We start from the raw sequence: 20,605 nt of genomic DNA, 5'->3' as shown, positions 1-20,605 counted from the left end.
TTCAAATTGGTGCCAGCTCAGTCCTCAATTGGCTGCAACACAGCTGTGTTTATTATTGGAGCACCAATCGGTTGCTGGATGGGCGGGCGGCTGTGAGCCTTGTGTCCTATAGCATTGTTTATATTATAAACCAGTAGGAATTCTGGTTGTCATAACCAACGGACAACCTCCCATGAAAGTCCCAAAAATGTTAATTATTCCCCTCGATAGCTTTTTCCACAGTAACATTATTAACCGTTTCAATAAAAATGGCCATTTAGTAAGGTCATGCCTACAGGTTTAGCTGTACTACTGGGATCCAAACCTAGCACTTTTTATCTGGGAGTTGGTAACACCCTGGCCACCACGCTATCCTTCCCCACAATCACACTCAGAAAGCCAGCCTTGTAACAAAATGTGGTTTATTCTCCAAAACAGACAAGCTAGACATCACTATTAAAATACCACAATAACTAGGAGCACTAATGAGCCAAGTACATGGAATCTTTTTTGGATAGGTTACACAAACACAAAGTAAACGAAAACTAAGTACTAAAGTGAATTCAGGGAAACAGGATGTCAGTCGTCCTTAAAAGGCATCAAAAACTATTTCATTTCAAAAGTATTTACGGTGATGAAGATAAGGCATAAATCTTCACGGTACCATGATAGCAAAATAGCGAAAAAGGCATGTAGCACTGGCGTAGCACATACGTCAAAAAGCATCTGTCCAATTTGAATGGGGATGAAGCAAGGTCATACGAGATGTAATACTGTTAAAATGTACATAGCATGTGATTTGTGTATGCGCGATGTCAACCTATGGATTATATAAATGTTGATCATATCCAAAGGGAATCAGATGAGGGACGCCATGCCAGAAGAGATGCATGAAGTCCGATGTGGTCTGCTTTAAACTCTTGTTGAAACTACCATTTCTTTATCTTTATTCGTTTTCCACGATTCCACTTCCTCCTCAGATCTTGTCCTCCTTCTTCTCCTCCTCGGTGGGGTAGGAGTGCCAGGTGAGCCGCTCCTCGTAGAACGAGATGACCACCTGGGGACACTTGACGTTCGCCTCCTTGGCTGGGACCAGGTCGGCCTCGTCCGAATTTTTCCTGGGAAAAAAGGAAAAGTTGTTATTGGTTTGGGTTATTACGGTTCCAGGGTGGATCTGGTGGGGTTTGTTCTTTTTAGGATTATTCAGATTCCAGGGTCGGGTCTGCTGATAACAAGAAACGAAAGCGAGGCTACACACCATTTCATGAGGAACATGAGCTCTCCCGTGGAATCGGTAGCGCCTATGATCCTCTCTGGGTCCAGGGCACGTGCGAAGCCCCTCAGTTTCTCCGGCTGCATGAGACACAAATGTTGCAGCAAACTTCAATAACATGGCGCTAAGGGATTTAGAAAAAGGCCTCATGGCCTTCCAATCATTAATTACATTACACTGGTCACACTGGTTCTAAAATACTTAAGACAAAGGAAATGCGTCAATAATGCATATATAGAAAACCTCCGACATGTATTCTAGTCTGTCTCTCGGTACCGACGCCGATACCAAATGCCTCTGGTGGGGACCAGGTGGGGATCGGACTCACGTCTTCCTTTCTCTTCTTTGACTTGCCGTCTTCGCCCTCGCCCTCCATCTTCCTCTTGACCTCGTGGGCCGATTTCTGAGACTGCAGGAACTCTGCGATCAGGTCCGGGCAGTCCAAGTTGTCATCCGGTTCCCACGTGTTGTCGTCGCTGTGAAACCGTGAAGAATATAGGGTTTGAATAGAATCTGGAATATTTTGTTATTATTTTCAAGAGAACATAAAATCAGCCATTCATGAGGTCAACAAACTGCAGGTACTTAAGTATCAACATTTCACCACCACCCACGATGGATAATGTGTTCGCTCATTGTGATTGGCTGACATATAATACCATCAAAGGTTTTGATCAGCTCTAGGTCTATGTCCCTCACCATGAAAGTGACAAACAACATTGTGTTTGGGCCACCTTGGGTTTGATTTGGTGTTTAGTTCTTCTACTTTGGTCTAGTTTTAGTGATTCAAAATGTTCCCACTGTAAGATTTTCATTCCTGCTTTCCACATCAATACATTTCTGCAACAAATCTGTGATCGAGGTTGGCTTTTGAATAGCTAGCTTGAACTTGCCCTTTGCAACTATTTCACTGCAGCACTTTCGTTGAGACTAATTTGAGCCACTAAAAATAACGGCTCAATCAACTCATGGATTTTTTTTCTCTCTAAAATCAATTTGATTCTGAGGCAAAGGCATCCAAATAAAGACTAAAGCTATGGCTGCATGGAACAGTCACATAATACAGGTTGAATAAATACATATATTTTTTTATATACTGGGTTGTCCTCCAATGTGGTGCACATACTCTGTGTGTTGAGGAAAGACGACAAAGGGTTGTGGGTGTGGCTTGACCTCTTATGACAGTTAGGGTCCAAAACAGTGATCAATGTCTCCATGAATGACCTTACCAAACCAGGGATGCACCAACAGTGGTATTTTATATCGGCCCTACAGCATGTTCCATTTCAGGCCAACATCTGATACCGTCTGATGTCTGAGAACCTTTCCAGTATGAACATCCGATACACCAACATGCTTATCCAGTACACAACGTACTGGATGATTGAAAATCAGCCTGACTTCTGACACGAGCATGTGCGATGTCCAACCAGGAGACTATTCATCTTCCAAACTAAACGGAGTGATGGCTTAGTCAAAGCAATGCGCTGACACCTTAGAGACAGACATTGGATAATAAGAAAGTAATAGATGATACAACTCGTCCCAACTCACTCTGAGAAGCCTTTCCATTTGAGCAGGTACTCCACCCGCCCCTTCACCACGCGCCGGTTCAGCACCTTCTCCACCACGTACTCTTCCTCTTCCTCCTCTTCCTCGGGCACGTCGTCCGCCTTCTTCTCCTTCTTCTCGACGACCGACGTCATCTTGCTCTCCGTCGGGACTGGCGGGGCGGCTGGGAGTGAGGAAGTGAGCGGCACAGGTCATTCCCCCCCTCGATTGAGGGCCAAGGCCCTACGGCTTCGACTAGATACTGCTGCTGCTTCCCGGTGTTAGCACCCATCATTGAAGGGCCGTAAATGGCGTCCTTTGGCTGGAGTAAGGACTTAACTAGTAGCATCAATAGATGGGGGGACATCATCACAACACTGGGCACTTGTGACTAACGGGCCACCAACAATTACAGTGGGACAAAACAAACAAGACTCTTTGAATGGCGGACAACTTAAAAAATAAGTCATTTATAGAAAATAATGATTTATAAAACCTTCTGTAAGAGTGGGGCCATCATTAGAGGGTTCGGTAGTCTCGCTCATATCAGGTAGACCTTTGGACCAGGTTCCTGGTTCCTGGTCAACGTCAAGATTGTGGCATGATGGAAGCAATGGGACATCGTAGAGAGGAGAAAACAGCATTGGAAAGAGTGGGGTTTATTGCAAAGATACATGGCTGACATTTTGAAGACGATGCAGAGAAGCAATTGTCAACCGTTGTGATCCTACTGGTTCCGTACGACTACAAGGAGTTTTATCCTTGGTATGACACTAATATATATGGCACTTATCTGCAGTCAACAAACGATACCCTATTTTTATTGGTGCACTCGGTGGATTGGGTTTGCGCGGTTTTCAAGAAAAGTTAGGGTGGATACTTGAAGGTTTCAAGTGCTTTGAAAGGGAGGGACCACTGAGGATATTCAAATTAAGTTATGCACATTTGTTTTCGTTCAAACTTTCGTTCAATCTAGCGAGAATTAAATAAAATGTGTAGGCTAGAGCACCATGCAAATGGCATGATTAATGCCATATTCTTGTAAAAAAAAAAAAAAAGCATGGTTGACGGATACAAAGACGATTGCAGCACCTTCGCAGCGAGAATTGCATAAAAAAAACACATTAGATAATCAGTAACCTCCATCCACTTATAACCTATCAATTGGTCCAACATTTAAGTAAAATCGACATCCCTAAGGTCTACGGCACTGGTGCTTGGCTGCCGTCTCGCACACGAGTGGAGAAGAGCCCACGACAAAGCCCCGGGAAGGGGCAGCGTGAGGCTCCATGTTGCCGCGGCGGAGCCGACAAGGGTCCACGGAGCTCGTTCCCCTGCACAGCAGCTATTAAAACGCGTCGCTTATCAATAAAACGCGATGTTGATGCGGAAGCACGACGCAGATGACCACATCTCGATGCTTTGGACTCATGCACACGTTAACGTTGACGTTAGCCTTACAAGAAACAACACATGTTTAGGGGGAGGGGAGAAAGGTAGGATGAAACTCACCCAAGCTACGTCTTTACAGTTTAAAATTGTGGAGCAACCCAACCGCAAAGAAAATCCTCTTCTCGGTGTCCCGGTTATGGTATTGTTTTGTTAACGATTGTATGATTATTGATGGTGAATAGCTTGCTAGAGCTAAGGGCTTCGTTTCCGCCCCCTTCGTCTGGTATACTCTCACACGAGAAAAAAAAAAAACACACACCAGCCCACTTGAGTTGATCTGTGCGCCGATTCTCACAACACAAACTGGACGGATTGCCTGATGGAGCCCAGAGAGCAACAGGGCTGGAGAAACGGACACTATATAGATCTGTCACAGCGATATAAGTGAAAGGTGAAACAGAGAAGCTGAATGGAATGGGGTTATTCTTCTTTGGGCTGGAGTTTTACTGTGTTAAAAAATAAAAGTCAGTCCATGGGGTAGGCCTACAACAAAGGCCTTTATCATAGGGCTGGTTCTGTATCCCCTTACTTATGGAGAGTTGTGAACTCATGTGTAGTGTGGACAGCCATTGTGGCATCTAGTTTTCCTTTATCAAAGTGTATCAGTGACATGCTTATTTATTTTACTTTCTAAGTAATTAATTTACAAAGGCAATATACCGGTAGATGCTTAAGCATCTACCGGTATATTGCCTTTGTAAATTAATGATTAGATGGGCTTTTCTTGATACATGGTTAACATATCTGGGACAACTTGTTTACATGGAATGCTAGCAGCAACGCATCAAGTCAAATTGATGCTAATTCAGCTGTTCTCCCCATCTACACACATTCATTGTATTGGGCGTGTGTGGTAAACTCTATAAAACCCTATTCAACGGTTTAGTATTAATGGGGTAATCAATTGACCACTATGAGCTGTCATTGAATTATGTTAGATTATGATTTAACATTGATGTTTTTTGCTTAAACATGGCGGGAGAAGTTCACAATGGAGGAAGATGTTCACGGCGCTGTAGCAATAGGTCCTTGCTGTAGGCCCTGGGTTTCCATGCGCACGCGCACTACAATCCGGAAGTGGCCGCCTCGTTTGAACGACGTCATGTCGTTTTGGACCTGACTTGCAAAAAAAGCAACAGAGGAGCCTCTCTACTGGACACAACATAACACGCTGCCGGGTTTCAGGACTAGTTATCTGTCTGCAGGGACAATGGCAGGCGAGACACCCCCGGTGCAACCACGGTTTGTGTGAAAGTAAGTCCGTTTGGTCAGGTTTGTTTTTAAAAGTTACTAACTCAAGTCCGAAAAGATCGTGTTCTTATCATGAGTCGTACAAGAGTCAAGGGAGAGCATTTAGTTCCATGACATTTCGTCGTTGAATACTTAACTTCCCAATCTAATACTTAGATTGGGAAGACGGTTGTGCATCTCATTCCAATTGTTTGTGTTGCTGCGCTGACGCCAGGAGTTTGATGAGGAGGTATCTGGATGTACATTGAGATCCAGTGCTGTTTACAGGGAGATTGGTGTCCCCATCATTTAACATCGGATTACCTCGCTGAAAATGAAAAGCTAGGTAGCAGCAGAATGGTCCAAATACACACCCAAAACATGTTGTAATGTGAGTGGAAGGATGTGGTTTTTATTGAACAATATGCACTTTTTGTATACATATACATCAACACCCCATGTATATCTGTATATTCTGCTTACTTTATAGATTAACTTGGATAGATTTTTCAAGACATTAATTTATTTAGATTTTAGTGTAAAAGTGTTGGTGGATAATATTAAACATCGAAATTAAATAATGAACTCAAAGTTTAAATGATGATTCAGGGTGACAAATTCAGTTATAAGTAATAAATCTAAACCTCAACACAACAGCAAGTCGATCTAGTTACCCATATATCTGTGGAGTCTACACAGTGCAACAATAATGGAGGTTTTACAATCAGTACATACTGGGGAGTTCTCAACTGGAGACTTTATGCCTGAACAATAAATGCTGTGACCTTTAATGTTGCCAGGATACCCAACACTGCATTCTCACACCTGGCATGTTGGTTCAGGTGTTACAAGCTTGAGGGAAGTGCAACTTGGCATAGCGATTGTTTGAGAACAATGTCTATAGGTCCTGACTCTAAGGGCACTAGCTGGTTAGAAAGGCAATCACTCTAGATTTGGAAACTTTCCACTTTCGACAGAAACAAATAAAACCCTGAATATGATGGTTGAGGGAGGGGAGCTGCATTCCAAAGCAGGGGAACACCAAGTGCCCTACTAGGATGGGACAGGGACATGAACATAACAAGCAGCCTATGATGTAACATTCAGAATGCTGACCAGCTATAAGGGATTAGGGGAAGTTATGTGTGCTTATATATGTGATTTCAGCTGTGTTGGTAAACTAAGCCAACTGTCATAGTAACAATATAACATATTTTTGTTTTGTATTCAATATAGAGGAAACAATTCTCGATACTATAGAAAAGACCTGCGTGAAATGTCACCTGGGGTAGGACAATGTAGGATATAGGATTTCTCTTTTGATGAGTAGGATAAATCATAAAAGGCCAATCTGTTATCTTGGCTGGCTTTTAGTGACTAATGTCTTGACTACTAATGTTGTTACAACTAATGTTGTTTTCCCTCCCCAGAGTTGTGGATGATATGTAATCCAATTTTTTAATAGTTATTTTTTATACATACCAATTTTCCTTTCTTTGACTTTGTAGATGTTTCCTGCGCGATGCAGTCTCTGGTACGATGATCGAGAATCAAGAAGACGATGTAAGTAACTTGTGCTCCCTCACTTATACATGCATGTATTCATATCTCTACATGACCACCGCCACATTTCTCCATACTCCCGATTTTTGTTGGTCACCTGACACTTTAAACAAACATAAACAATCCGAGGCAAAACTATACCGCAAAACAAGGTTTCAGTGATAACCCCCCCCGGCCCCCCAGGGTCCCAAAACAACAACAATCAATGAGGACATTCCAAAGGATGGCCTCATTAAGAATTTCAAAAAAAACTATCTTTGTTGTGTTGTTGGATGGAACACGTGACCTATTTTCTATTTTCTACCCTCCTCCCTTCCAGGAATTCATTGCGGTGAGGGTCCAAGACCCGCGGGTTCAGAATGAAGGCTCCTGGAACTCTCACGTGGATTACAAGATCTTCCTCCATGTAAGTATAGGCTTCACGTGCACCCTGATAACCGTGACTGGCGTGAGTGTGGGGAACCCAAGGAGTAGAGGAACAGTTTTTTTTTGTGGACAGAGGAGGTCTGTTTCCCTTTTAGGCGGATGGTTGGTGTCTATCGTCGTCAGCAGAAGAGCTCCTTGTGTCCAGACATCTGTGACACAGGGCTTGTTCCTCTCTGAGTCACCAAATGGTTTGCTGAGATCCATTGAGCTCAGCCTCATCTCTGGGCGTCTTGTTGTTCTCTGCCTGGTCATGTTTTCGCTGTCTGTGGGCCGAGGGATGGAAGGTGCATATCATTGGTTTACTATTAAGTCATTTCATGACACAGAGGTTAAGAAAAAGGCCTATAGACAATGATGCCTATAGGTTGGGGTTCCGCGTGCCTTCGTATTGCAGAAGCTTCGATTAGTGTCGTGGCAAGTCATGTGACCCAGGGTCATCTGCTCCTGCTGGCAGTGACAGCAGCTTGAGTCGTTGGGTTGTCTATGTTAGGCCTTGGCCCCCCAGTTACTGATGACGGCAATCTTAACGTGTAGACGTTAAAAACACAATAACCTGAGAGCTGCATGGGTTCTTCCCGAACTACTACACCTCATTGTCAGAAGTGACGTTAGATAGAAAGTTAAGGTAAGAGTAGAACATTTTCCACTTCTTAGGACGGCTTGCATTCAAACGTATATATTAGTGAGACGTCACTGCAGGAATGGCGACTTGTTTCCTTCCGGTTCTTCCCCGGATTCGTGTTTAATACATCCATGGTTGGAACCTAGAACCTTTTCGGCAAGGAGTCCAACGCACTAAGCACACTAAACACAGCCTCAGTACACTGCAGGTGTGAAATCCTGGCATGACAGGACTAAGCACAATAGAGCAGTGATACCAGAGATACCAGTCGATGACCTCTCTAGTGGGGAATGCCAGGCCTGCAGTCTGTTCCTATCCGAGTCACTACAGATGGATTATCACGCAGAATTCCGTCACAATCATTTATTCAGCGTCTCTCTTCAACACACCTTCTGGTGACTTGGCTGGAGGGAGGGCTATCAGCAAGGACCCTCTATCTCTTCTCTGGTTCCAATAAGTGCAGAAGATTACCATTGTCCACTGTTACGTTGGTTTCTTACACATTTAACTCCAACTCCCCCATAAAGTATACCTTTGTCATATTTTATATCTGTATGCCTTTATGCAGAGGAGAGTGAAGAGAGATGTTGAGGAGGGTTGAGGAAGTGAGAGGGAATTGGCATGTAGCAGATGGTCGCGGGTGTTTCGATTTATCTTTAATTAGAAGACACATTTTAAGCACACATAAGGCCAGGCTGTTGGTATGGCCATTTGAAATTTGAAGATGCACCTTATTTCTTTCAGCGGGGATTGTTTTCAGTCACATGAAGGTTTAACAGTGTTGTCGCAGCGACTGAAATGTTCTCCTTATGTGGAATGGAACTTGTTCATCTGCTTTTAGAACGGCAATCCCTTCCCAACCATTTTAGAAATGATCATTGGAACTCTGCCCTAGAGGAAGCTCTGATGTTCAGACATTTTCCTCGAGATAAAGGTTCATATTCTGCCACAAATGTAAAACACACAGGTTCAGCAAACATTCCCCTGGGGTCTGTGTGTCCGTAGGTTTGTCTCTATGTGGGAAAATAGTACTGATAGCCTTGCTCAATGTTTTCCTGCATGCCCTGTATCAGCTGGCGCCAGAGCTCGCCTTGCATGCCTCAAGGTTTTACAGTCGGTAATCAAAAGGCAATATCTTTTTTTAACGTTAAGTTTTGATCACTCTGTGAAATATCCGTCCAACTATTGAACTCTTTCCTTATAGGTGTTTATTGTAACGATCATCATTGGTGGTTTATCTTTTGTGAAACGGTTTTATTTTTTTCCTTTCAGACCAACAGCAAGTCCTTCACCGCCAAGACCTCATGTGTGCGACGGCGCTACAGCGAGTTTGTGTGGCTCAAGAAGAAGCTGCAGAAGAACTCTGGTCTCGTGTAAGTTACTTAAACACAAATGTGTGTGTGTTTATATTTATTTCGGCTAATCAAGAAAGCAGTGGAGGAGGATGTTTGTCATGTACCAAAGAATTTGCAACACAGCAAAGATAAGATCCAACGTCTCACAGCAAAATCATTAACTGAACTCACTCCACAATTGTTATCTTTGTTTCTGTCCGTGTCTCCCTGACTTCCTGTCTGAAGTAGAGTAATGCAGATCCGGTCTGACCCCCACACTCCCACCTCGTGTCATATGATGCAGAAGAGGTCATTAGGCTAGGCGGGGGAGGGGGGCTATTGGAAGGATGAATGGTCTTATGTTTTGTTTGTGTTCCTGTCTAGGCCCGTCCCAGGCCTGCCAAACAAGTCCTTCTTCTCCTTCAGCAATGAGGACTTCCTGGAGAGGAGGAGGACGGGCCTCCAGAGCTTCTTGGACCAGTCAGTCTGCCTCTTATTCACAGATAAACAACCAATGGATTATTCATTTGTAATCGTTATGTCTCAAGAATCACTAGGACATGAAGTGAAGGATATCTAGTCTACACTTTCTTTGGGAGGGAAAATACTTTCTTGAGTATGTGTTTGGCTCCAGAAGGGTTCCTGTTTCGATCCCCAACGCTCGCAGCCTAGGCCTCTTTGAGCAAGATGCCTAACAGGCGAAGCTCATGAATGACATGCATGTCACAATCAGTCACAAGCGTGTGTTGAATCAGTGATTCTCAAATGCGAGTGCATTTTGAGTTGCTAGCACATGCCGAAACGTAATATTTAGAAGCTCATGAATTAACTAATGTATAATTTCATGTTTAAATGTCTTACCATCTCACTGCGTTCAGCTCCAGTTGTCACAGATTCCGTGTTTTTTTTCCTTCAATATTGGGAAATTAATGTGGTGACTTAGTGAGTAATGACACCCGTGAGTCAGCCCCGTGGAGAACCACCCGACCTGATGACTGCATCCTCCCGCCCCTGCAGGGTGCTCCACATGACGGTGTGCCTCTCGGACAGCCAGCTGCACCTCTTCATGCAGACCCAGCTGCCTGTGCGCCACATCGAGGACTGCGTCCAGGGCCACACCCCCTACACCGTGACGGACGCCATCCTCACCTACGCCTCGTCCAATCGGGGCTTCGCCCAGGCCCAGGAGGAGGACCTGCAGAAGGAGCGGGGTTCCAGCGTGGTCTCCTACGAGTCCATGGAAAGGTCTGAACGAGCGGTGAAACGCAGTGCGGATGTGTTTTAGTCCCAGCTGGGGGTGTTCAAAGTATGAGTGATGTATTGAATGATGTAGCTGTGGATATAGAGGGGTAGGGACACACAGACAGGAGGCTTGTTGACAGGGATGTCAATTGTATGACATGAGCAATAGACAATATGCAATATGTAATATTAGTATATGCTACATGTGAACCTCCTTAGATGGCGGAATTTGATTGGTTCGCTATCTCGGGTTATTGGGCAATATCCCATGATTGAGTTCTCAAACTCGGGATATTGCGTGACGGTCGTCACGCTAATAGAAACAAATAAACCGCATATATATAGTAGCCGGACTACAGATGGAAATTAGCCCCTGGGCGACAATCTGGCACATTTACGTGTACTGCTGGACATGTTTATTAATGTGCATTGTCATTTGAGTGTTCATGTGTACTATATACTAAAACAATTATTCACCTCAGGCTCCGTGAATAGTGGGGAATAGCCTATTCCCCACTATTCACTTTGCTTTCAGCGAATAATTGCTAATTATACAATATAAGTTATTGTTCTCCAGATGAGGGGCCAAGCAGTTGTATTTAAAAGCTTCTCACTGACAGTGAATCTGCTCCCGTTTAGATTCTGTAAACCAGTGGCTAGTGTGCCTGACCAGTGAACACCCGGATCGGACTAATTAAACTCTCTTTTCTCTCGTCACTTCACGTGCAGCCCGTCCCCGCATCTCCCCTCCCAGCAGCCCAACGGGGAACCCCTGCAGGCCATCCTGGAGACCCCCGATGCGGCCGACGCCCGGAGGATGGTCTGCCACTCGGAGAGGTCGTCGCTGCAGGTCCTCCAGCAGGACCACCACCTGGAGGCCGTCCTCCAGCCGCACCCCCCGGCCGCTGCCTCCTTCTACGTGGGGAGCAGCCTCGACGAGGGGCCCTCCCTAGGGAGTCCCCCCGAGGCCACGCCCGCCGGACGGATACAAGCGTCGGTGGAGGTGCACTCGCCCATGGGAGAGGCCGCCGCGCCCGACTTCAGGGAGGAGCTGGAGGAGCTGGAGGAGGTGGAGGAGGTGGAGGAGTGTCTGGCTGAAATGCGGCCGACGGAAGAAGTGGTGGCCAGGGCTCCAAGTGTCCCTGTAGACGGTGTGTGTACCGGCAGCCAGGAGGAAGAGGTGGAGCCACAGGAGGGGGAGGTGGAGCCACAGGAGGGGGAGCAGCAGGAAGGGGTGGTGGCGCAGCAGGAGGAGGGGCTGGTGGAGCAGGAGGTGGTGGCCAAGCAGGTGGAGGTGGAGCATCAGCAGGAGGAGGAGATGAAGCAGGAGGTTGTGGCAGAGCAGCAGCAGCAGCAGCAGCAGGAGGAGGTGGTGGAGGAGGTGGCGTTGTTGGAGCCGGAGGAGGTGGAGGTGGAGAAGCAGGAGCATGGGAATGGTGACTCGGGAGAGGTGGTGGTGGTGAAGGAGGAGGCGGAGAAGGAGGGGGTGCATGTGAATGGGACTGGTGACTCGGGAGAGATGGTGGAGGAAGAGGAGGAGGAGGAGCAGCAGCGTGTGAATGGGATCGATGACTCTGGAGACCACACTGAAGCGGTCTGCGGTGCCGGCGGGCTCCTGGACCATGTCGTCTCAGAGCAGGAGGAAGATGATGAGGAGGAGGAGGAGAAGAAAGAAACTAAGGTGAACTCTGAGCAGCAGGTCCTCCAACAAACCTCCCGGGCTGAGCAGGAACACGACCCCGAGCGCCTCTTGAGTCCTGAGGAGCCCGGTGTGGAAGCAGGCAGCGTTTCAGAGGAGCCTCTTGGTCCCCCTGACGACCGCGCTGGAGAAGGCCCTCATCAGGACGGGGCGTGCGGAGGAGCAGAGAGCAGTACGGTTGATCTGGAGACGGAGACCAGCGGCCCAACGCTCCACTGTGTGAACCCCGTGTCCCAGTCTGAACGCCGTGCCGATGGCGCGATCCAGGAGGGACATGCTCCCCCGGACCGGAGCCCAGTCTCACAGGAAGAGGATTTAGAGATGTCCGTTAACGCCGACGCTCAAGATGAGGACTCAGGATCTCTGGTGTCTTTAGATGGGATCCACCCAACGGTCGGCCCCGAGGACGCCATCCGGAACGTGAACGGCCACTTGGAAGAGTCCGCCGAAGAAGTGGCGCCCTCTACGGGAGCGGAGGACTCGAGCGTTTGTGAGTCACACAAGACCACGCGCTCTGCGGACAATTTGATTCGGTCCGAGGCGGGCGACGCCCGAACGGCGCCGGACGAGGCCCTGGACCTCTGCCCGACCCCCGGGGCCCTCGGGGCGGGAGAGGCTCCAGAGCTCGACGCCACTGTGTGAGTGAAGCCGGACCCAGGGCCCAGCCCGGTGCGCCTGAGCCAGCAGATGGTGGAGGATCAGGGGTAGGTTACAGCGTCCCCGCCGTCTCTGGATCACGAGCCAGGGATGGGCCGGGCCATTAGCTTTAACAACTGGAACGCCATCCAGAGCCGGCCATTAGCCTAACAGCCCCGCTCAGGGACGACGTGGCGGGCACTGATTAGGGACCGCCGCACACCTGCTGAGCCCCAGACAGCCAATGGGGACCACCCTTTTATTTCTTTTCTTTTTTTAAAGGCAAATGTGTCCTTCCATAACAACGCGCACGCATACACACACACGGACGCACACGAGGAGATATATTCTAGCAAGTCGTTAAGTAAAATCATTATTCAGCGATTGAGTAATTGAGTTTGTAATTCAATTTATCTAAAGTATAGTCCGATGGAGCCTGCTAGAGTGTTGAGGATGGAGTCATCGTGCATAGCAGTCGTTTAGGTCCACCGTATGTTTCTAGGAGTATAGATGATCCCTCGTTATGTGTCTCTGTCCTCTTCAAAATGTTTGGTGAGTTTAAGTCTTCTTGAATCACGCCTGTAAAATGAGAGCTTTGTTCCGTCAGCAGAGGGCGCTCATGTTTACAAGGGGTTTCAGGTTTCCGATTTAGATTTGCACAAGGAAAAGGGATTCATTTAAAATCGTTGTAATTAAAAGATTAGACATATATATTTTTTAAGTGAAAAACAAAACGACCCGTGACAGTTGAAACAAATGTTGCCTTAGGTGCGCTAAAAATGGGTCCTACTTGCTTTTTGAATATGGAAGTAGGTGATTTCAGTTCGTAGGGGGGCGCGCACACAGCAGTTCATCAAACCGATATCGGCTCGCTAATGACCGTTAGGCGTTATGAGATAATATTTTACATTATATTACTTACCAATGCATATACGGAGAAGGACCACGAGTAGACCTCAGGTGACACACTGACTCATATATTCACTGGCAGGTGCGTTGGACCACCGCGCAGGGACAGATCAGATATCCACCTGTTACCTCAAAAAATGTACCAATAGCATTATAATTATAAAAGACTACAAGAAGCGAGGGTGGTTTTCCAGATTCACTGCCTTGGTCAAGTTGATCACTCAGACCAGCGCTTTAAACCTGGATGTGAAACGTGTCGTCATAAGAAGTTTAAATCACTGCTGATATTTCATGCAGAGGACTAAATGAAAGCAAGGACCATCTAAATTGTATCCAAGCCAGCTGACACTGTCCAGTGTAGCCGGCGATGCAGCCAGTGTTGCCAGATTGGGCGGGAAATCTGGCCGAATCTGGCAACTCAGATTTTCTGGCAGGACGGCCTCTAGTTGTACATTTGGACCTCCTTTGCATTTCAGTCCTTCTGCTCACTACACCAGACCCTAGTCTAACACGATGTTTAACGGACGCCACTTTTTTTAAACGAAGTAAGCTTTCAGGTCCAAAGTTATAGTTTGATTGTTTTAGTGGGTGCTTTATCTTCAACACATCAGACAGTGTTGGGCCCCTACTAGCTCTACTGTATAGCCTACCTTTTATTGTCGCCTATGGTGTTTTATCAATGTGCGCTCGGAGAAATGTTCCCATGGGAACCGTGAGCTCGGTGGTTCTGCACGGTGAATTGTGTATGCTTTACTTCCACCTAGTGGTTTTAAATGAAAGTTCAGTTACCACAGGTTATGTTCAACTAAAATATGTGATTGCTTTTTATGAGACTGGTTGTGTTGAAAATGTTAACAAATTTAGGGTAGGCCTACTGTTATTCATAGTATGTCTTCAGTTTACATTTGAGAAAATGTTTTGGACTTTACTGAATAGAGGAAATAAATTTACAATTAAGTTGAACACATTTCTGTATTTTGTTTTTCATGTCCACGACATTTATACCATTTCCACAACACGCATAACGGACCAAAGTAATAAAAGAAAACGTACAGGAAAAGTTAAATTAAATCATAGTGGAAAAAATAATAACAATATATTGCTGATGGATTTCCCGCACGGCCCCTTCCTGGAATTCCCAGACGGATGTGCGGCGGTTCTGAGGACGAAAACAAGAACGCAGTCATTCAGAGGGGTCGGTGGGGAAATGAGCATTAATAATTCAGCGTTCATTTACAGCCGCGGCCATCGGACCGGATCAGGGAATCATTTTCTTAAATAACACGACTGTTGTTCGAAGCGCGCACAATATTTATTCTCGATCACTGTCGATTACGGCGCCGCCGAGCGCCCGTCTCCACGCCTCGCCGTTCTCCGCCGGTCGCACGCCGTAAAACGGCGGGGTCAACGACTTGGAGAAACTTCGATGGTGGCGTGGATGAGTACCAGGGGGCCGGTTTGTGCGTATTAGGGCCCCCGCTAATGGCCTTTAATGCTGATGATAAGAGTGTCGTACCTGTTGGCACTCAGAGGATGTAGGCCTGGTCTAGGAAGTCTTTGGGAACGATCCCCACTGCCCCCTTCAGCTCGCCTACCCACCAGCCATGGATGTTGTACACCTGGAGTGGAGGGAACGCACACACGCGCGCGAGCGCGCCCACACACACTTTTGAGTGAATATCAGGAAGAACGAGGACACTTACATGGAAAAAGGAATGCATAATAAAAACCATACCAGTTATAAACTGTTGATAAACATATCGTTTTCTGTCTTTAAAAATAATAATGTTAATTATTCCTGTGTCGTGGATCTCTGGAGCAAGAAGATGACTGAATGAATGGCGAAGGGTCTTTGATGTTAAATGTGTTCCTCTTGGTAAATTAAAGTCACAGAGGCGCTAAAGCTCAGGAGCTGAAACGGGTTGAAAAAGTATCTGAGAAATAATTTATTCCCTGTAAAGATCAGTGTCCAAACTCACAACAAAAACCCATTGGAGTAAGATTATATTACGACCATCTAGAACTATAAACATAAACATTAGTTAGAAAAATGCTCTATGGTTATTATATAAATAATCGCTTTTTTAATGAAAACTGTTTGTGATTCAAACGTTTACAAACAAAGTAATGATTGATTGATGAAGCACATCCTTATAAAACGACATATTTATGGTGCAGTTATTGAGGACACATGGGCATAAAAGGCCTCACAATTTAGGTACTAAGAATCACTTTAGGAGATATAAGGTACTATTATAGCCGTTTTATTAGTATAATTATTATAACTGCATAACAGTATGTAGGTTTCACACTCCCTGGCGCGACCAGATTAAGACCTTTTAGAAATAAAATAAAAACGGCTGGAAATGCAAATACCCAATCTGGGCTCCCGGTTCATTTCCACCCGGTTCATCTCAACCCGGTTTCCGCCAACTCGGGGGGTCATCCTAACCCGGTGGTTCATCTCAACCCGGGGAGTCATCTCAACCCGGGGGGTCATCCTAACCCGGTGGTTCATCCTAACCCGGGGGGTCATCCTAACCCGGGGGGTCATCCTAACCCGGGGGTTCATCCTAACCCGGTGGTTCATCCTAACCCGGGGGGTCATCCTAACCCGGTGGTTCATCCTAACCCGGGGGGTCATCCTAACCCGGGGGGTCATCCTAACCCGGTGGTTCATCCTAACCCGGTGGGTCATCTTAACCCGGGGGGTCATCTTAACCCGGTGGTTCATCCTAACCCGGTGGGTCATCTTAACCCGGGGGGTCATCTTAACCCGGGGGGTCATCTTAACCCGGGGGGTCATCTCAACCCGGTGGGTCAACTCCACCCGGTGGTTCAACTCCACCCGGGGGTTCAACTCCACCCGGTGGTTCCTCTCAACGCGGTGCATCGGTTTGCCTCAGCAGCATCACCCCACCTTGACTATTATTTGATCACCGCCTTCTCGCCCCTTTTTAAACCAGTGGATCAATACTTGGACGGAGGCCCAGGCTGGGTGGGGTCCAGGTGGGGGCACCTGCTCCCCTCCCAGCGCCTGCTGCTCCGCCGCCTCAGAGCGGGGCAGCAGCGGCGCCGGGGCCCCCCCGCCCCCCCGCCTCTCGGAGGCCATTAGAGCCAACGTGTCCTCTGGACCCGCGCGTACTCACGCAGGCACTAGAGCGCCGCCGGGGGGGAGAGTGCTGAGGCACTCAGGGGCAGACGCACACACACCCACACGCACACACGGGCACGCACACAAGGGCACGCACACACACCCACACGCACACACGGGCACGCACAAACGCACACACACACGGGCACGCACAAACGCACGCACACACGGGCATGCACACACACCCACACGCACAAACGCACGCACACACGGGCATGCACACACACACACACACACACACACACAAGCTCACACACACACACTCACACACACAAGCTCACACACACACACAAATACGCACACACACACACATTTACCCTATAGCCGTGGCAGTATCAATCTATGAGGGATGGTGTTGGGCTTTCTAATCTCCCAGTAGGAAGTGGTGCAATAAGGGACACATTACAGAGCCCTGGTAGGCAGCTCATGTGCATTCTAAAGAGCTCCAGCTGGATATCTGTGTATGTGTATGCATACGTATATATAATGTATGTTTGTGTATATTCTTGAAGGCAGGGTGTGTGTGTGTGTGTCTTCCTCTGTGGCCACACACACACACACACACACACACACACACACACACACACACACACACACTCACACAAAGACACACACACACAGACACACATTCCCCACACATTTTGTATACACATTTGAATGAAACCAAATGCAAAAGAGTCGGTTCCCACACCGACACGCAAACACGCTCATACACAACCCGGCGTTGATGTAAGGCACTTGTGAAAGGCTTTCCATTCTGGCTGAGCGGGAGCATACACATGGCACGCACGCACGCACACACACACACACACACACACACACAGCCCACTCTTGGACAGCGGTGGACGCTAACACAAACACGGTGCGGCGGTGATAGATGGCGTGTTGTCGGCGCGGCGCGGGCCTATCACCCAGCCCTACGACACGGCTCTGCAGCCAGAGTAATGACAGGCCGGCCAGCTGCTAATGAGGGCTGGCTGGACAACCCGTGGATGAATGGATCGCTTAGAGGACCGGGCGGAGGTGGGGGGTGCGGGGGTGGGGGGTGATGCAGGGGGGGGGGGGGGGGGCTCGCAGAGCACGTAAGCTTCAGAGCCACGATGAGCGGATCATCATCTGTCGGTGGCCCCCCTGTAGATCTCCAACCGCACATTATCCCCATCGTCATCGTCTTCGTCCTGGTCATGAGCTCATGTCCGCACTCTTCCTCGGTCAGCCCTTGCTAAGTGGGACCCCCGACCTTAAACTTGGGTTGCAAAAATAATAATAAAAATTCAACCGGATGCAACGAGCCGTTCGGCCTCGAGGACGGCCTAGGGAGGGGAAGTGGGGTCTCGCTGGAGCTTAAGGGGAGCGAGGTGCTCGGTATTTACACCACGGCCTCCTCTGTACCGCGGGGAGACCGGGCCACGGCCCTGACTCGGACCACCGGCTCCCACTCTCGGTCCCTCTTCCTCTTCCCCTACTTCTATTTCTGCATCCTCTTCCCATACTTCTGCCTCTTCCTCTCCCTCCCTAGAGAAAGAGTACAGGAAGTGAATAGGTGGAGAGGGAGCGGGGGGGAGAGAGAGACTGGGTTGGGGGGCAGGGGGACAGAAGGATAGATGGTGTAACGAGGAGATAGAGGGGGGGAGGGAAGGGGGCTGTCTGTCTCTCCCTTGGGGGCTTCACAGCAGCGATTCCGCCGACCACAGTGACAGCAGAGTTTTATTTATCTGCACGGCCCATCTGTGCGCTCGGCGTCATATTCTCTTCCGAGTAGCGGCCCTTTCTGGATTATCAGCGCCGCCATTTTAATACGCGCTTCCCCGGCTGCGGAGTGGGCGCCAATGGCGGTGGAAGGCTGTCAGGCGTGCAGGAGTCCATCCTGAGACGGGGTTCATCCAGAGTACACCTGCTGTAATAGGGACATTCAGGGAGGCGCGCAGACTCAATTACCCAAATGACACACAACACAACAAAAAAAAAAGCACCCCCAGAAAGAAAAAAAAAACACTCCGCTGCTGAGTCTCCCAGTGTCCTCGCCCTTCTGTTGGAGTCGCTTGTCTTTGGGATTGATTTGTGGCGCCGGCGTGCGGTTCTACATCGTTTTAACGGCGAGGACGATTGCGCTTGGCACGGTTTTTGTATTTTGGTGGCGGCGGCGTGAGTGCACACACAGGTTGTTAAGTGTTCATTTGAAACTTTGCACTGAACTCGTACACCATAATCAAGCCGGGTAGGAATGGTAAAAGAGAGAATAAAACTGAAAGATGGGAATATCCCTCTGAGGTGTGTGTTCGCTGGCCGGAGCAGAGCTCCTGGGAGTTGCTTCCACTGGGCTCGGACTCGGACCGTGTTACCCGGGAACAAGTGTGTGTGTGTGTGTGTGTGTGTGTGTGTGTTAGCGCGCATGTGCAGTGTGTGTGCATGCATGGGCAGTGTGTGTTTGTGCAAGGAGTGTGCGTGTGTATATGTACGTGCAGTGTGTGTCTGTGTGTGAGACTATGCAGTATGTATGTGTGTGTGCACGTGCGTGCATTGTGTGTGGTTGTGTATAGGCAATGTGTCTTTGTACAGGCACTGTGTGTGTATGTGTGTGTGTCACTGTTTGCGTGTGTGCGTGCATGTGCAGAGTGTGTGCGTGCTTGTGCAGCGTGTGTGCGCGCATGTGCAGCATGTTTGTGCGCGTGCACGCACGTACAGTGTGTGTGTGTGTGTGTGTGGGTGCACATGCAGCCTGAATGGGACTGAGCCCAGACTAAAAGCCGCGTGGGGGTGAGAACAGCGCCGCGTTGTGGCCGCTGCCGTGCACTGACACGTTGACCTCCCGTTGACTCCGGGAGAGGGAGCGAGTGAGCGAGCGAGGGCGAGAGAAGGAGCGCGTGGGCGGGGCTGGCGCCGGGAGCAGGTTGCCATGACAACACCTGCAGTGTACCGGCGCGATCGTTTATTTACCACTCAGGGGGCTGGCTAATGGCGGCATTGTGATGGGCCCATCGCTCACGTCCCCCTGACCGCAGGACGGACCGACGGCCGAGCCTGACGCCCGCGAAGGTTAGCACAGGACGGGGGGGCTCAGGGCGGCGCGGTGGGACAGGTGTAGCGCTGAGAGCCCCCCCCCCCCCCCCCCCCCTCCAGCCCCGCCGCCCTTCCTTCAGGGTTTATCTTCTTTATCTTTATTCTATATTTTTCTGGGATCCATATCATTCTGCTTTTCGGCTTATTTTAGCGTAAAGATAATCACACACACATACGCACACACACACACGCGCACACACACACATACACACACACGCACACACACACATACGCACACACACACACACACACACACACATACACACGCACACACACTAATAGAACCCCACACTGCATTCTATGCCGCATCTGTTTATTTTCACGTCTTTCTGAAAACCCCCTCCTCACCCCATGCAAACATACACATCCACACACAAACACACACACACACACACGCACTCACACAAACGGAGACACACACACACACCAAATGCATACAAACCAGGGGGAGTACTAATGAGCCTGACACATGAGG

General features: G+C 48.3%; 3 protein-coding genes across 4 annotated transcripts in view; 1 reads left to right on the top strand and 2 right to left on the bottom strand.

Moving 5' to 3' along the window:
- Nucleotides 1-362: 362 nt before the first annotated feature.
- Nucleotides 363-4,584, bottom strand: LOC130370939 (chromobox protein homolog 1-like). Of its 2 annotated transcripts, XM_056576506.1 has the most exons (6): nt 4,316-4,584; nt 3,300-3,381; nt 2,807-2,987; nt 1,581-1,728; nt 1,238-1,332; nt 363-1,097 (listed from the first exon to the last, which is right to left on the bottom strand). In XM_056576506.1, exons 2-6 carry the CDS (start codon nt 3,346-3,348, stop codon nt 956-958), a joined length of 615 nt encoding a protein of 204 aa, XP_056432481.1. In that variant the 5' UTR covers nt 3,349-3,381; nt 4,316-4,584; the 3' UTR covers nt 363-955. The 2 variants fall into 2 exon arrangements, with proteins under 2 accessions (XP_056432481.1, XP_056432482.1); XM_056576507.1 differs by lacking the exon at nt 3,300-3,381 and having other exon boundaries at nt 4,316-4,565.
- Nucleotides 4,585-5,240: 656 nt separating this feature from the next.
- snx11 (sorting nexin 11) lies at nt 5,241-15,923 on the top strand. The gene is made up of 7 exons (XM_056576488.1): nt 5,241-5,509; nt 6,994-7,048; nt 7,368-7,454; nt 9,369-9,469; nt 9,815-9,910; nt 10,448-10,675; nt 11,402-15,923. The coding sequence occupies exons 2-7, from the start codon at nt 7,025-7,027 to the stop codon at nt 13,011-13,013; spliced, it is 2,148 nt and encodes a 715-aa protein (XP_056432463.1). The 5' UTR covers nt 5,241-5,509; nt 6,994-7,024; the 3' UTR covers nt 13,014-15,923.
- The window catches only part of skap1 (src kinase associated phosphoprotein 1), a 41,589-nt gene continuing 33,684 nt past the window's right edge, over nt 12,701-20,605 (bottom strand). The window contains exons 14-15 of the mRNA XM_056576495.1: nt 15,433-15,535; nt 12,701-15,075 (exon numbers count right to left, since the gene is read on the bottom strand). Coding sequence (XP_056432470.1) covers nt 15,443-15,535 — 93 coding nt within the window. The 3' untranslated portion in view covers nt 12,701-15,075; nt 15,433-15,442. The remainder of the gene's footprint in view (nt 15,076-15,432; nt 15,536-20,605) is intronic.

The sequence above is a fragment of the Gadus chalcogrammus genome, chromosome 18 (genome assembly GCF_026213295.1).
Source record: "Gadus chalcogrammus isolate NIFS_2021 chromosome 18, NIFS_Gcha_1.0, whole genome shotgun sequence".
Taxonomy (NCBI): Eukaryota; Metazoa; Chordata; class Actinopteri; order Gadiformes; family Gadidae; genus Gadus; species Gadus chalcogrammus.
This window is presented reverse-complemented; position numbering and strand designations above follow the sequence as displayed.